Below are 16,438 nucleotides of genomic sequence, written 5' to 3'. Positions count from 1 at the left end.
TGAGCCACTGCAACTTTTTTCAACTTTCCCGAATTTATTTTTTTTGGTTAAATGAAGCTTAGAATCTCACCTATACGCTATATGGTTCGACACAATGTATTGGTAGCACCAGAGATATACGACTGCAACGACATCTGTTGACATAATACGAAAAGACGTTTTCGACTACCCAATATATACGTGATCAGCGTGACGAGTTGAGTCGAGATATCGATCTGAAATTTTCCACTTGTGGTTTTCTCCCCAACAAGCTGCTCATTTGTCAGAATCGCCAATTTTTTACCATTATACGATGTAGCTGCCGTACAAACTGATCTGTTAAATCAAGTCCTTGTATGGAAATTTTTTTATTTGTTGAGATATCTTCACGAAATCAACCTAAAGATTATTTTTTAAGCCAACGCTACAAAACTGATCTTCTAGTCCTTGTGTGGAAGAAAGATTCTTCCACGAATTATCGGACCACTACAATATTCGAAGAAATTCTTCAGATCGGACCACTATAACATATGCTGCCATACAAGTCTGTGTGGAAACTTTTTTATCTTTACGAGAAAACGGTACAATTCCGAAGAAATAGTTCAGATCGGATCCTTATAGCTACCATACGAACTGAATGATTAAAATCAAGTTCTTCTTATTTTTTATTTGACAAGATATCTTTACGAAATTTGCCACGAACTATTTTCTAAAGCAACGGTACAATCTGCGAAGAAATAGTTCTGATCGGACCGCTATATCATATAGCTGCCATACCAACTGAATGATCAAAATCAAGTTTTTATAAGGAAACTTTTTTATTTGCTAAGATATCTGCACGAAAAATACACAAACTCTCGTAATCTGCACTTGAAAATGTTGCAGCCTTTATTCTATTTTGTAATATTATTATTACTTTTTGTTTTTGTGATTCCCCTTTCCGTCATTATTATAAAAATACCAACTGACTTACATCGTTAACTTACACGACCAACGAACCGGCAACTTTTGGTCAAAGTTAATGCTTGTTTGTTGTTTTAGTTGTTGGCAATGCAATTACAACTAACGGCAAACAAATAACAAGTGTAATCGCAATTGTAACTACAAGTATTAATTTTATTACATACTAGCATTACATATACGGCAGCAGCGACTAGGCGCAAGGCAAGTACTTTCTATATATGTATGTACATATGTCTGTGTGTGTGTAATGTGGCGCAACAAAGCAGGGCAAAGAACGGCTGTAATGATGCTTACACACAATTAATTGCCTACTTGAAATTGCAACTTGAGTTGTTTGCTGTTTGTTAGACCCTTGCCGAGCTCCGCTAGCGCTTGTGCTCACCACTCTTCTTGGACACTTGAGTGCGAGCAGCTGCTTTCTCTGTAACTATTTACTGTTACACAGCTAATTTATCTAGTTTCTTTGCTGGCATCTAAGCCAATCGTTCTATCTACTTTATTTTTGCATGCGAAATGCTTTGTTCCACCTTCGGACTCTGTGTGACAGCAGAACGCACAAATGCATGGGCTTCATGGGCTTGCGTTTCCACTTCATTTGGACCTTGTTAACAACTAGCTTGTCGTCGACGCGATTTTTTTCTTTCTTTGTGATCTACTTGTTCGCTTTGTTTTTGGTGTTTCTTGTTTTTGTTGCTTCTTCTTGTTTTTGTTGTTTTTTTTTTACTTGCTTACATGCACTGTCATCCTTGCATCTATTTATTAGCGGCGGCTACACGTTCGACTGGCTGGCTTTTATTTGCAAGGCAACATATTGAGTACCGGTAACAACATGCCCCCATTTGTCACGGGTTTCATTGTTCTTAAGTTTTATTCTTTATATTATCGTTGTGTTTCTTGTTGTTACTTTTAATTCATACTTTTACAATTATGTTAGTTTGCTGAGATGAGATTGCCGCTTTTGTTTCGTGAGATAAATTGTAGTATAAAGAGGACTTGAAGGCGGTGGTGCAATATGCTTCTAAAATACGTCTGGCAGAAAAATTTGTGATACTAATTAAAATAGTATTAATTTTTGTTTTCAGACAAGTGGCAATCTTTCCTGTAGTTATTTTTCTATAGAATTTTTCCTTTGACAAGTGGTAACCTTTCGACAAAAAAACTTCCTCATGAGGTTTTTCTGAAATCTGTATAATTTGTTCAGCTTTCATACTAATTACTGTAGAATTTATATTTTTTTCAGACTGGTGGCAACTCTTGCTCTAAATATTTACCTGATAATTTATAATTTTTCCTTATATTTTTTTATTCCTTACGATACCTAAATTATTTTATTAATTTTTTGATATTATATTTTTCAAAAAAGTGGCAACTCTTGTGAAAAATATCTTCCACTGTAATTTTTCTGAAACTAGTATGATTTCTTCAGCTTTCAGTTTATTTCCTTATTTTTTACTTATTTAACACAATTTTCTAAACAGGTGGCAACCTTCTTAATTTCTCGAATATAATTTAATAATATTTTATATTTTTAAAAAATATTTCTCACGTAAGGTTTTTCTTATATTTTTTCTAATTTCATACTAACTAGTGTAGTATTTATTATTTTTTTCGACTAGTGGCAACTCTTGCCATAAATATTTACCTAATTATTTATAATTTTTTCTTTAAATTTTTTATATTTTTTATTTGTTACATCCAAATCATTTAATAAATTTTTGAAACTATATTTTTCAACAAAGTGGCAACTCTTGTAAGAAATATCTTTCACTGAAATTTTTCTGTAACTGGTATGATTTATTCAGTTTTCAGCTTTTTTCTTTACTTTTTAATTATTTTACAAAATTTTTCCATTAGGTGGCAACGTTCTTAATTACTCGAATTTAATTTATTGATATTTTTTGAAGTTTGGTCTAAAATTTATTTGATTAATTATTTGGAAATATATTTTTCAACCAAGTGGCATCACTGCTCAAAAATATCTTTTACGGAAACTTGTATAATGCTCAGTTTTTAGTTTTTTTCTTTGCTTTATATTTGTTTACTCAGAGTTACGTACAGGTGGCAACTTTTTAAATATCCGAATTTAATGTTGTTGTAGCTGCAGAATTTTGCCGAGTGAACAGTCTTTGGCCGAATAAAAAATCCGGGTCCATGCCGGTTACGTAGTCGGGTCGTAGGAACGGATTCGAATTTAATTTTATATAACGCTTTTGATATTTTATTTTTTCAAAACAAAGCCAACATTTTTACATCGTATTGAACAATTGTAATAGTAAATACATACTTACATATGTATATAACTGCAAAAAAATCAAGCAAATATGGCTTTCATGGAGTTTCATGCCTTAAGCTGGTCGCGCCAAATATGCCAAGAATTTACTATAAATACCACTGTACCAGTTTTGTTTGTCTGCCTCTTAAGCAGCCACATATGGTTACATGAATATAAACGAGTACATAGTATGTATTGTTCTTTGTTTTCCCACATACTGTAGCGCCATTTTCAGTCTCTTTGCTGTTCTTGCTCTTTGTTCTTACAAGCATTTATTCTCAATTACAAAATCTAATTAAGATTATTTATGCATAAAATCAATTCTCGTATGAATTCAATTATTCTCTATTTGCCGTTACACTCGATTACATTACTCGCTCGTACGGCTATACGGTACATAAATGCATATATGTATTTGTGAATATGTATAGTATTTTGATGTAGGAATAACGGTGGTAGGCTTTCGTGCCCACACGGCAGCGTGTGACTTGAAAATTATAGTAGCATTATGGAGACCAGCTTCGTACTAGTACTATTTATAATCAATTTAGTGACTAGTTTATCTTTTGTTTAATGTTTATGTTTTTTCAACACTTAATAATGAATTAATTAAGCTTGTGGTAAGATAACTTGCATGAGTACTTTGCCACTCAGTCAGTTACCACAGTTGTGCGATCGCAAAACAGACATAAGAATGTACTTGTCAAAAAAGTCTAATAGGTAAGACAATCAAAAAGGAAGTGTTGAGATATTTCCACCTCATCTTCTTCCATCTTCTGTAGCTGACAACCGGTAAGATCCTCAATCTTGCTGCGTGGATGCCGATAAGGCAATGCTCCGTTAGAACCTTCACAGTTAGGAAGAGTCTAGCCTTACTAAGGGCAAAGAGGTCACTCCATCTCTTAGCGCATGAACCGATGGCGCCCAGCTGTGACCAGGAAGCCCAGCTTGCTAGTAGTAAGACACACGAGCGCATTTCCCGACAGGGTGTTTGAAATACATACATACGTTCACAGACTAGTACAGAAACTAAATGATAGGAGTGCATGTAACAAGCTAATGATTTGTTGGCAAAATTAGAAATATTGCAGTTGTTTTCCGCATTTAAGAGTTTGCAAAATGCAGAAAGCTTAGGCTATGAAAATATATGTTTGTACTTATGTACAAATATTTTAACTTTATGGTACTTAGTAGTGGTATTACAGGCTTAATTGCAACATCATATACTCACATGTGTATTATGGACACAAACAAAGCTTTTCTCTGCCTTTAAGCGGCTTCCAATTATACAACGCCAGTGATTCCTAGGTCCTGTTTCAATACTTTCTATCAATTTAAATAAAATTTTATTTTATAATTTTTCAATTAAAACATATTTCCAACGTCAGACTGCTTCTATTGATATTCTATTATCCACCGTGGGCCGTAAATGTCATTCTTTCGCAATGTTGCGCTTTGTGCCACACACAAAAAATATAAAAATTCAGCACATTTTTCTAAGTGTAAAATAAATAAAAAGTTAAAATCTACGATTTTCATGATTATATGGTCTGCTTCTCCTTCTTCTGCTTTATTGGCGTAGATATTGCGCACGCGGTTATAGCCGAGTATACAACAGCGCGCCAGTCGTTCTTCTTTTTCGCTCTTTGGCGCCAATTGGAGTTTCCAAGTGTAGCCAGGTCCTTCTCCACGTGGTCTTTCCAACGGAGTGGAGGTCTTCCTCTTCCCCTGCATCGAATACTTTCAGAGCTCGAGTGTTTTCGTCCATACGGACGACATGATTTAGTCAGCGTATCCTCTGTCACTTGATTCGCTGGTCTATGTCAATGTCGCCGTTTAACTCGTACAGCTCATCGTTCCATCGACTGCGGTATTCGCCATTGTCAGTGCGCAAAGGACCCTAAATTTTCCTCAGAACCTTTTTTTTAAAAACCTTTAACGTTGACTCATCAGATAATGTCATCGTCCATGCTTCTGCAGTATATTGCAGGGCGAAGATGATGAGTGACTTGTAGAGTTTGGTCTTTGTTCGTCGAGAGAGCACTTTACTTCTCAATTGCCTACTCAGTCCGAAGTAGGACCTGTTGGCAAGAGTTATTCTGCATTGGATTTCGAGGCTAACAATGTTGTTGGTGTTAATACTGGTTCGAAGATAGACGAAATTACCTACGACTTCAAAGTTACGACTGTTAACAGTGAGGAAGGACCAAGTCACGAGTGCGACGACTGTTTATAGGAAGATATAATATATTTCGTCTTGCAGAACTAACGGAGCGGATGTTGAGGCCAATGATAACAATATTATCGGCGTACTTCAGCATCTAGATTGAAGAACTCGCATGATAGGGAGTCGCCTTGTCTGAAACCGCGTTCTGTATCGAGCGGCTTCCGATCCTGACTGAGCTTATGGTATAGCTCAACGTCAGATTATACATCCGCATTAGACATAGCGGCATAAGGGCAGGCAGGGTGGTGTGTGACAATCCTTTTATCACGGGTCTTTTCCAAGATTTGGCGCATGGTGAATATCTGGTCAGTTGTTGATTTTCCTGAAGCCCCACTGATAATGTTCAATCAGTTTGCTGAATTGGTGGGCCTCAATCTTTCACACAATTTGCTCGATAGAACCTTATATGCGATGTCGAGGAAGCTTATCCCACAGTAGTTGGGACACATTGTGGGGTCTCCCTTTTTGAGGATTGGGCAGAGCACACGTAAATTCCAATCGTTGGGCTTGCTTTCGTCAGACCATATTCTACAAAGAAGCTGATGCATGCTCCTTATTAGTTCCTCACCGCCGTATTTGAATGGCTCGGCCTGCAATACCTCGGCCCCCGCCGCCTTTTTGTTTTTCAGACGGGTAATTGCTATTCCAACTATCTCTTGGTGTTAAGCATCAGTCACTAAATCACATCCGGGGGTTCTACAAGAGTATGCTCCGGTCTTGAAACCTTCTGGATGGTAAATCCAGGTTTTGTAAATACTATATCGTCCTCAGCGTCATCTATCGGACATTTTTTTAGGTTGTTGAAATTTGAGAGCAAATGTGCTTATAAGCAAACTAGATGTTTTTCTCATATGTAGCCACTTCTTAAAGTAAGATTGTGTTTAACGTCGATTTTTGAAAAATAGTAATATTTTGAATATTTGTGCGCCATGGAGAACATTTCAAGCCTTTTCGTAAAGACGAATGATCTAACTTTACTTATGAAAAAAATTATAAATAATTATTGTAATTATTATATATATTAATAATTATTATAATTTAGTTTATGCATAATACCAAAAAAATTTAAAATATTATATTCAGCCTGTGACCAGCGCTCCGTGACACAATAATGTGAATTAGTTTCGCTCTACAAATGACAGACAATTTCTGAAATTTAAACAGAAAAAATTGGCACATTTAATTGATGATTGCATTCGTCCCTGAAACTAAGTGCCAAAGTCCCAAACAACCATCAGCAAATCAACAATAACAACATTAGACAACTAACTGACAAACCAATAATTCAGCAATAAACCAATTGCAACCAGTTAGCCGATTGACAAGCGACGGCAGGTAGCCATCGCAGAGCGACGCAGCGGCCAGCCGAAAACCAATACATACAAACCCACACACCTACGTACATAGCAACAATTGTTTGCGCCGTCAGTGTCACCAGAGAATAATATAGAGAATCTGTCTTATTTATTGGAAATTAAATGCAATTGCGAAAAAGCGCAGAAATCACATCAAACGCCGTCAAGTGTTGATTTTTATTCAATTATTCTTTAATAAAAAAGTGCAAATTTACGCCAGTGGCTAAAAAACAACAAAGCAAACGAGAAGTGGCAATAAATTAATAATTTAAAAGACAGTTCTGTGGAAAAGAGAAAAGCAAATTTGTGCATGTGTGGCGGTAAAGAAAAATAAATAAAATAAATATATAAATATACGTAATATAATAAAATAATTTATATTGAGATATTAGATTTTGCAGAAGCAAAAAAAAAATAAATAAATTTACAAAAATATTAAAAGAAATTATAATTCGAAAAATATTTTTTTTATTCAAATATATTTTTTTTTTTTAATTTTACAAATATTTAAACAAAAATATTTTTTAGAATATAAAAATATTAATAAATATTATAACTTAGAAAATAAAAATATTTTTTATTTTTATTTTGTAAAAAAATTTATCATAAATATGTTTTTGTACTTAAAAAGTTACTTCTTCAAAAAATAAAACGAATTTTTTTTTTATAATTTTATTAAAACATTATACATATGTATGTATGTATGTATGTATATTTTTTTTCAAAAATTAAAATAAAAATAGTTTTACAGCTCCGAAAAAGAAAACACAAAAAAGATTAAAGTATTTACGTATATATTTAATTATTTGCACATTTTTGTGATGAAAATATAAAAACAAAAAAATTTAATCAAAATACTGAAATCCCTTTGAGAATTGCATACTTAATACAAAACGAAAATTAAAAATTCATACAAAATGTAAAGTGATTAAATTACCTTAACAGTACAACAACAAATCAGCACAGGTGCACGCCATATACATAAATCAGAAAAATCCAATAACGGTTTATCACGCATAAAGTCAATATATGCATATTAATTACACAATAACATTTAGTGACCGTAATAAAGCGGAATATCAAGCAGATAGCGCTGTAAAAATTAACTAATTAAAAGTACAATAATTCACAAACTTAAAAGATATAAATAAACATTGCAACGCTAATTGAGTTACGCGCTCCGGAAGAAAACAATGGCGACGCCGGGACACCCATTGCGCTGTGCAGAGACGCCAACAGCCTCAACTGTAACACTAACGACGCCGTCGGCGATAACAGCGACAGCAGCGACAACATAAACACAGCCACTGTTAAAGAATTACAACTAACAGTCGTCGCTTTAACAGCAGCAGCCGAAACGACAGCACTGTTCGAGTAGCAGTAGAAACTGTTAATATTGTGTTCACTACAGTCGGCGTTGCAGCGGCAGCGCAGCGACTGCGAAATGTAACTAAGCAGCGCACGAATATAAACAACAAACGCAGCCAAGCGCCAACGCTCACTGGAGCACAACGAAAAGCGCAGAGCTTGTGAGTACAGCAGCTCTGTTTATTGTAAACACACGCATATGTACATTGCTGCCGCCATAACGTCATCGGGGTCGCGTGCTCTGCGAAACGTGCAATGCAGCGGCGTGCGTGAGCCGCAAAGCTTTTGAAGAACCTTTGATCGCCGGGTTGCCCACACACCGCGTATGACTCCCTCCTGCGCATTCCCCCCATATGTGCACCACACACTTTCGGTCCACTAAAAGCCGAACTTAAAGCGTCGTTGGTCAGCGCGACGATCGCGAATTATACGCTGCTTTGTTTGCTGACTTCATTCGTGTCTCAGCTGCGAACCGTTGCAGACGACGTTAGAGCGAACGAACGACGCTTAAAGCACATCAACTACAACATCGCATACATAACGAAAAGTGTGTTTTTGTGTTGTTGTTGTATACAAACGCGTGTTGTACGTCGAATTGGTCGTTAGCGGAGCGCATGCGGCAACATTGCGGTGCTAAAGGTGCAACGAAGCTTGCATAAAAAAAAAACAAACGAATGAAACTACAACAACACAGCTGGCTGACAAAAGTGCATAAAGCGAAATAGAATAGGTGAAGTGGCGTGGAATAAATGCGAAAGCGGAATGCGTTAATACGCTTTGCTTGCCTGCTGATATTTGATCGGTCGCTTGCTTTGACTCGCGCTGCTGGTGGTATTGCATGTGCAGCGATCGTCGGTAACAGCTGTTGTTGCGAGTTGTCGTAAAATCAACTGTTGTTGATTAGACAAATATTTATTGCAAAAGGTGAAAAATATTGGAAAATAAAGCGGCAGTTGAAAAGTAGCAAACCTACTTGTTATTGTTGTTGTTGTTATTATTTTTGAAAATAAAGTATTTGTGCCTTTTGAAATTCGAGAATAAATTAATAAATAATTAAAAAAATTTTTTTTGAAATAAAAAAAATTGTTTGAAATAATAATAAAAAATAAATAAAATAAAATAAAAAAAATTTTTTAATAATATTTTTTGGCAAAAAATATTATTCTGTGTATAAATAAAAACCAGGAAGGTGTGTGCTAAACATATAAAAGTGCAAAGCCATCTTTAAAACGGTAAAAGCAGCGAAACAAGTTATACGCTGTGGTGCGAAAATCATAAATTCCAATAAAGCAAATACCAAACAAGGAAGCAAGCTTTTCAAATATAAAAAGCAAATACTGTTGAATAAAAATTGTAAACACAAAATAAATATAAAAGTACTGAAAAACAAATTTAATTGATGAAAAAATATTTAAAAACTGTTAGAGTCTAAAATAAAAGAAATCAGTGAAAAAAAAATGATTTAAAAAATAATAATTAAATAATAATAATAAAATAAAAAATTTACATAATAATAAAAACAAAAACAAAATTTAAAATAAAAAGTTAAAAATTATTATTGAAAATAAGTATAATATAACAAGTAAATAAAACAATACAAAAATTATAATAAAAGCAAATAATAATTAAATATAATAATATTAAAGAATAAAAAATAGTTAAAATATATAAAAAGTCCTAAAAAAATAAAAAAATAATATATTTTTTAATACAAATTAAAATTTACTAAGTGATTATTACCAAAAAACACAGAAAATTCAGAAACAAGTGAAAAAAAATTAGCGGAAGAATTATCTTTTTCCTCATTTTTATAAAAAAAAATACTTTTAAAAGTGAAAACGGCAACCATAAAAATTCACTGGTTTACAAGAAGATCATCTTGAAAGCATAAATCCGTGTTTTGACAAGAAAAACAAACACGAATTTTAATTAAAAAATACGAAATAAGTCGGTCTTATATAACTGTGAAAACCAAAAATTTAAATAAATTATAAAAACTGTGTATTCTAAATAAAATTAGTTTTGAAAAGTCATATTTGAGTACCTATAGAACATTAAAAACATTAAAGATAAAGTAAAATATATATAAAAAAGTGAAAACAAAATCTGTAATAAATTGAAAAAAATTAAAAAAAATCTGTAAAAATTAATTAACAAAAAAAAATTTGTAATTAAAAAAAATAATAATTAAAAAATTAAAAAAAAAATTTTGAAAATAAAAAAAATTAAAATTAAAAAAATATATATATTTTAAAAATATTAAAATTAACTTTAAAAAAATTGAACAAAAGGAAAATATAGTAAACAAAATCTAAAATTCAAAATAACATTTTTTATAACAAACAAAAATTAAACGAAGCTCCCTAATATATAAAAAATTAAAATTTTTGTTTGAAAAAAATTAAATAAAATTATTTAATTAAAAATTAAAAAATAAAAAAATATATTTCGCGCAAAATGAGCATCTACTTAACGCCGCATTAAATTCAAGCCACTCAATTGCAATTGCTTAAAAGCGACTTTTCCGATTGTCGATTGCTCTTCCATTGATTTTTTCCGCAAACAAAAAACAGTGCCGTTAAGAGCGCGCTTATCAATTACACAACAACAGTGCTGCACCCAAAGTTGACGCGCTACACCACCTACTCTTCCTTCCTACCTCCCCCCTCGTCTACTGTCTTCTTTGACCGCTACTTCTTTGTGTTGTCGCCTGAACGCCGCCATTGGGCATATAGTTATCACGTTGCCACAACAACAAACAATGTGCAGCCGGAAATGTTTTCGCGTACACACACTGGTCATACTCGGCGTCATACTCACCATTGTGCTCGTCTGCATTGTCGGCATAACGCTGACGAACAGCATCAACATTTCGAATATCATCAAATTGCGCGAGAAGGTCGCCAGCGATTCGGCTGCGGCGACCGGTGCGAATGCCGTGCAAACACGTGCCGCACTCGTCGAACAACAATACTCCGCACTGCAACAACATCATTTGTCGCGTAGCGATTTGAATTACATAGCGGCCACACATCCCAAGAATTTGCAACGTTTCGCCGGCAGTCATGCGGGCGGAGGAGGTAGCGGTGGTGCAGGGGCAGCTGGTGATCATGCAAATGTTGGCGCGGCGGCGCAAAATAAAATTGTCATCGAAATTGGCATACGGAATTTTTCCACAGCGCTCTCCAACGGCAGCCACATGGCGGTTGCGGGCTCAGCGTCCGCGGCGCAATCGCAGCTGCCGTCTTCTGCCGCCGTTGAGACGCTGCTCGATAAACTCATCGAACCCATAACGAGCGCCATTGTTGATGGCAATATTGATTCGATTTCGGTGCCTGCCACCGCCACGGGTCGTCAATTGAATGAGTCACTGTCCCAGTTGGTCAATGCGCAGGAGACCCGTTTGCGCGCTCAAAACGAAACAAAGCTGCTTCGTGCAACAGCAACGACAACATCAGCCCCAATAACAGCAACAACGGCTACTACGGTTGCTATGAATGCGTCAGAGTTTACCACAACACTGGAGCCAATGCTGTCACCGCAAACGAACGATCGTCTGAGCATTGCCGATCACAATCCCGGTCAAATTGACTTTGCGAAGCGCGAGCATGTCAAGCAGGTAAATTGGAGAATTTTTATATAGTGTATGGTCGTGTGTACATACCGATGTATGTGAGATGTTTGTGGTGTGAGTACGTTTATAGAATTATTTTTGCAGTTAAGAGAAGTAATATATATGCCTTAGCGGTTAATATTATTATATATTATTCTTGGAATTCCTATGGCGCGTGACTGAAAAAGGTTGCGTTAGAATTTGAGAGGTAGTGTAGGCCTGAATCTGAACTTATTAACAGTATGTAGACTAAAAAAAAATACTCTTAAAATAATATTTTGGAATTAGCTACTGCCATGACTTTATAGAAGGGTTGCTGCTGGCAAAAAAAGAAATAATAACCACTCATTTTTTTCAAATCTTTCCACTTATAGAAAACTCAAATCTACTGAAATAAGTACATACATATATGCTGGTAAGGTTCTAACTAATGAACTGCTTAAATCTTATTAGCCAAGATCATTTGAATTCGTATTTCAAATAGATCTATTTTATATATCATGTTTCCGTCGGTATATCAGGTTCCCTTCGACACAACTCCCTCTCAAGGACCGCAACAAGTACTTTGGGGTTGTCTTGGTTGTAGAAGCACAATGTCTAAGAAAGAGTGAGAAAAACTAGCAATGCGAGGGGCTCTCTCTCTCTCTCATGAACTGGTGCTACACAACTGTTGTAAGACCACTTCTGCTCTATGGTGCAGTAGTCTCGTGAACAGGCGTACAGAAATCCACCTACCGGAAACCAATGGAAAGAGGTCAGAGGCTCGTTGCGCTGTGCATAACGGGAGCTTTAAAAACAACTCCAACGTTGGCTCTTGAACTAGTACGAAACCTGCAACCTATAGACTACTCCACCTATAGACTACGCGCAGAAGCGTCTTGGAAAGCAAAGCATCAGTGGAAGGTGTTGCTAGAAGCAAGCAACTTCACTTCTACTGGGTGCCAGTCACAATTGCATCGAAGGCAATGAAATATTGGACAATATTGCCAAGAATGGTTTACGGCTAGCACCCGAAAACATAATCAACATTGGGAAACTCATACATTGTGTATACGCCGAAAATATTGCAGGAAATGTCTATAGTAAGGCACCAGGGAAACAATAGATCTATTGTACACTTGTCCCGCATTGGCATCAGAGTATGTTACAATTCGCGTCAAGCGCAGGCATCCTAAAGGATGACTACTCCTCATTGACTAAGTAACTGAACTCTATCTGCTATTGCAAAGGACCAAAACTGATCTATGCGTTGCCCATTTGCCTACCAGACTAACCTAACCTTATATATCATGGAACGAATCAAAAATGTTAGTAAATATTCAAAATGTATTCTTTATGGGAAATTCAGAAACAAAAAAAAAATTATGTAAGAAATGCCTGAGCAATTCAGACGTCTCTTAATTGGTAAATTCTTCTTCTTCTTAATTGGCGTAGATACCGCTGACGCGATTATAACCGAGTTAACAACAGCGCGCCAGTCGTTTCCTCTTTTCGCTACGTGGCGCCAATTGGATATTCCAAGCGTAGCCAGGTCTTTCTCCACCTGGTCCTTCCAACGGAGTGGAGGTCTTCCTCTTCCTCTGCGTCCATTCGGACAACAATACCTAGCCAGCGTAGCCGCTGTCTGTTAATTCGCTGAACTATGTCAATGTCGTCATATATCTCATACAGCTGATCGTTCCATCGAATGCGATATTCGCCGTGGCCAACGCGCAAAGGCCCATAAATCTTTCGCACAACTTTTCTCTCGAAAACTCGTAACGTCGAATCATCAGTTGTTGTCAACGTCCAAGCCTCTGCACCATATAGCAGGACGGGAATTATGAGTGACTTATAGGGTATGGTTTTTGTTCGTCGAGAGAGGACTTTGCTTCTCAATTGCCTACTAAGTCCGAAGTAGCACCTGTTGGCAAGAGTTATCCTGCGTTGGATTTCCAGGCTGACATTAGCTACATATTTATCTACACGTATAATATACATATGTATAGAGGTGGAATTACTAATGCAAGTGGTATTAAGGACTTTCCGAATTGTATATAATCTTAATTATTGTTTGCACCCCGTTTAGTTTTGAGACTAGCTATCTTCGATGCGTCATTTCTCTGCTCTCTTATGAAAAATTTTCATCTAAAAGCAACAACAAAATCATCGAGTTGAATTTGTACAAAAGCGTATGGTCTAACTGCTATTTTCAATGCTACCGAATTTAGCTTTTGCTTGTTTGACATCACTTTTACTATAGTCAAGGGCTTAGATGACAAGTGAAAATACAATTTTCTCTGATTTTAAAAACTCAACACCCAAAATCAATTAAAATTGTTCGTAGAAAATAAAACTAAGGGTTACTAAAATGTTTTCTGCCACTGTTTGTTTGAATAACTCGAATCGCTTGTTCGATTGGCTACTCCTCTGGGCGAATCAAAGACTGCTATTACCATTTATATATGTATGTATGACAGAACTCGTGCTAATCTACCACTGTTTGTTATATTATTATTGGTTCAAAGTATTTTTATTTAATTTGTATTTAAAATTGTTAAACTATTTTCTATTTGAATTTAATGTTTGTAAATATTTCCCACTAAAACATGTTTTATGTCTTTTAATTACAGGTAAGCAAGCGAACGTCATATCAATAGAAGTGATGCCTTAAAAGGTGAATAATAATAGAAAGGTTAGAAAGTGTATTAAGACTTTATTAGTTTTATCTTATTTATTTTATAATTGAAATTTTATGATTACATGTAATAAGAGCCCTGTTATCACAAATTATCTTTTCCCCATTGTTGCACTTTATTTTAGCGTGAGTTTAAGATACTTGGAAAACGTGTGTCTTTTGCATGGAGAGAGGCCTTTAATTCTCAATTACTTTTTTAAGTCAGAGTCCGAGTTTTAGTCTGGTTCAAAGACAAAATAAATACAACTTTATTACGACTTCTCGAGTCATGAGTTATGACACATGTATGTATATGTTAACAGTAACATTTGGTGGCAAATTCTACATATGTATAAATGGTTACTCAGCAAGTATCGGCTAAACTTTAATATATAGAGTGATCAATTTCGAGGTTTCCTAATTTTTTAACGAAAAAGCACAGAAAGTTCAAAATTAATGAGGGATGTTTATTGTCATTCGAAAGAACATTATTTGGCATTTATTTTTTGAAGATAATCTCTTTCAAATGTAAGCCGCGGCAACATCGCAGATGTGAACGGTGTGAAATCACATGATCTTGGTGACCAATCAACCGGCCCAAAACGTGAAATTATCTGCTTACCGAAGTGTTCTCTCAATAAATCCATTGATTGATGAGTTGTGTGGGAAGTGACGGCGTCTTGTTGAAACCAAATGTCACCGAGATCACGAGCTTCAATTTCAGGCACCAAATAGTCGGTTGTCATTTATAAGGACTGATGATTCCACCAGCTCACAAACCGGTTATCATTTATAAGGACTGATGATTCCACCAGCTCACAAACCGGTTATCATTTATAAGGACTGATGATTCCACCAGCCCACAAACCACACAAAATCGTTGTTTTTTCCTGGATGAAATGGCAGTTCTTGAATCTCTTCAGGTTGCTCTTCATCCCAAATGCGGCAAGTTTGCTTGTTTATATACCCAATCAACCAGAAAGAGTCTTATTGCTGAAAAATATTTGGATTGAAGATGTGGAGCTTCTTGAATCTTTTCAAGTGAATTGTCGTAATAAAGCCGCACGATTTGTAAACGTTGTTCAGGCGTAAGTCTTTCCATGATGAAATGCCATTTGAGCCTTAAGAAACTAATAAAAAATTAAACAGAAGTAACTGTCAGTGCTGTTGGGCAATTAACTGTTTATTTAACCGAAAAGTGGCTTGCAGTGTAACTGTCCGTTGTGGTCTCCAACATCAATTATAACATTTTTTTTTTGATTTTTAGAAGATAACATGTGCTTAGTTTAATATCACATGCTTCCAGCAGTGTTGCTAAGTATCACTTTAAAATCAAAATAAATCACTAAAAATGTAGAAAGCCTAGAAATTCTAAACATTTCGGCTTAAAGTCATTTTCGCTCCATGAAAACCGGGTTTAAAGACGGAAATCCTGTGAAAACTCACCATATGTTTAATATCGATTTCTCTCGTGCCTTTTTCAAGATTAGTCGGGGGTCTTTCGCTTATATAAAATGTTGTGATATTTTCTGATCACATGTCATGATTATTTAGTTTTTGCGGTCACTCGTTTTGCGAATTGCACAGAGTGCGCTTAAGTTCAATTCATGCCAGCGCTGAGCCAATTAATTAGCAAACTATAATTTTAAAGTGCCGGTTCTGTAACAAATTCTAAGAAATATAAATAAATTGGAGAATAGCACTTTCTTGATTTATTTTCACAAAATATTTGACTTTCTATATTTTATTTATCTTTTACATTTGCGTAATTCACTCTCGCCTGTGCATCCATTTATATGGATGCCATAAATCCAGGTTCATAAATGATCCTAAAATGTACATCATTTAAACGCCTACACACGTCTGCACTACAAATTTCAAGAGCCTTTGTGCAATCACATGTTTTTACTGCATTTAATATAATTTGTTTGTTGTTAATTCGACAATTTATGACGGGTACACATATGGTGAGCCGAGCGCTTTTCAATTTTTGTTCTAACAGCAA

At 35.3% G+C, this 16,438-nt stretch overlaps 2 protein-coding genes and 1 long non-coding RNA gene across 4 annotated transcripts in view; all 3 read left to right on the top strand.

The window, feature by feature from the left end:
* LOC126760703 (uncharacterized) overlaps positions 1-9,620 on the top strand; it is a 57,211-nt gene extending 47,591 nt beyond the window's left edge. The window contains exons 2-3 of one of the 2 annotated variants that reach the window (XR_007667242.1): positions 6,525-7,116; positions 7,548-9,620. This is a non-coding gene — a long non-coding RNA (uncharacterized LOC126760703). Of the gene's footprint in view, positions 1-6,483; positions 7,117-7,547 lie in introns of both variants that reach the window. The other variant, XR_007667243.1, reaches the window with a different exon arrangement.
* LOC126760680 (mannosyl-oligosaccharide alpha-1,2-mannosidase IA) overlaps positions 1-16,438 on the top strand; it is a 325,234-nt gene that overhangs the window by 76,701 nt on the left and 232,095 nt on the right. The window lies entirely within an intron of this gene.
* LOC126760691 (uncharacterized) overlaps positions 10,359-16,438 on the top strand; it is a 108,502-nt gene continuing 102,422 nt past the window's right edge. Inside the window, exon 1 of the mRNA XM_050476529.1 lies at positions 10,359-11,783. Within this exon, the coding sequence (XP_050332486.1) occupies positions 10,926-11,783 (858 nt within the window). The 5' untranslated portion in view covers positions 10,359-10,925. The remainder of the gene's footprint in view (positions 11,784-16,438) is intronic.

Source organism: Bactrocera neohumeralis, chromosome 5 (assembly GCF_024586455.1).
Source record: "Bactrocera neohumeralis isolate Rockhampton chromosome 5, APGP_CSIRO_Bneo_wtdbg2-racon-allhic-juicebox.fasta_v2, whole genome shotgun sequence".
NCBI lineage: Eukaryota > Metazoa > Arthropoda > Insecta > Diptera > Tephritidae > Bactrocera > Bactrocera neohumeralis.
This window is presented reverse-complemented; position numbering and strand designations above follow the sequence as displayed.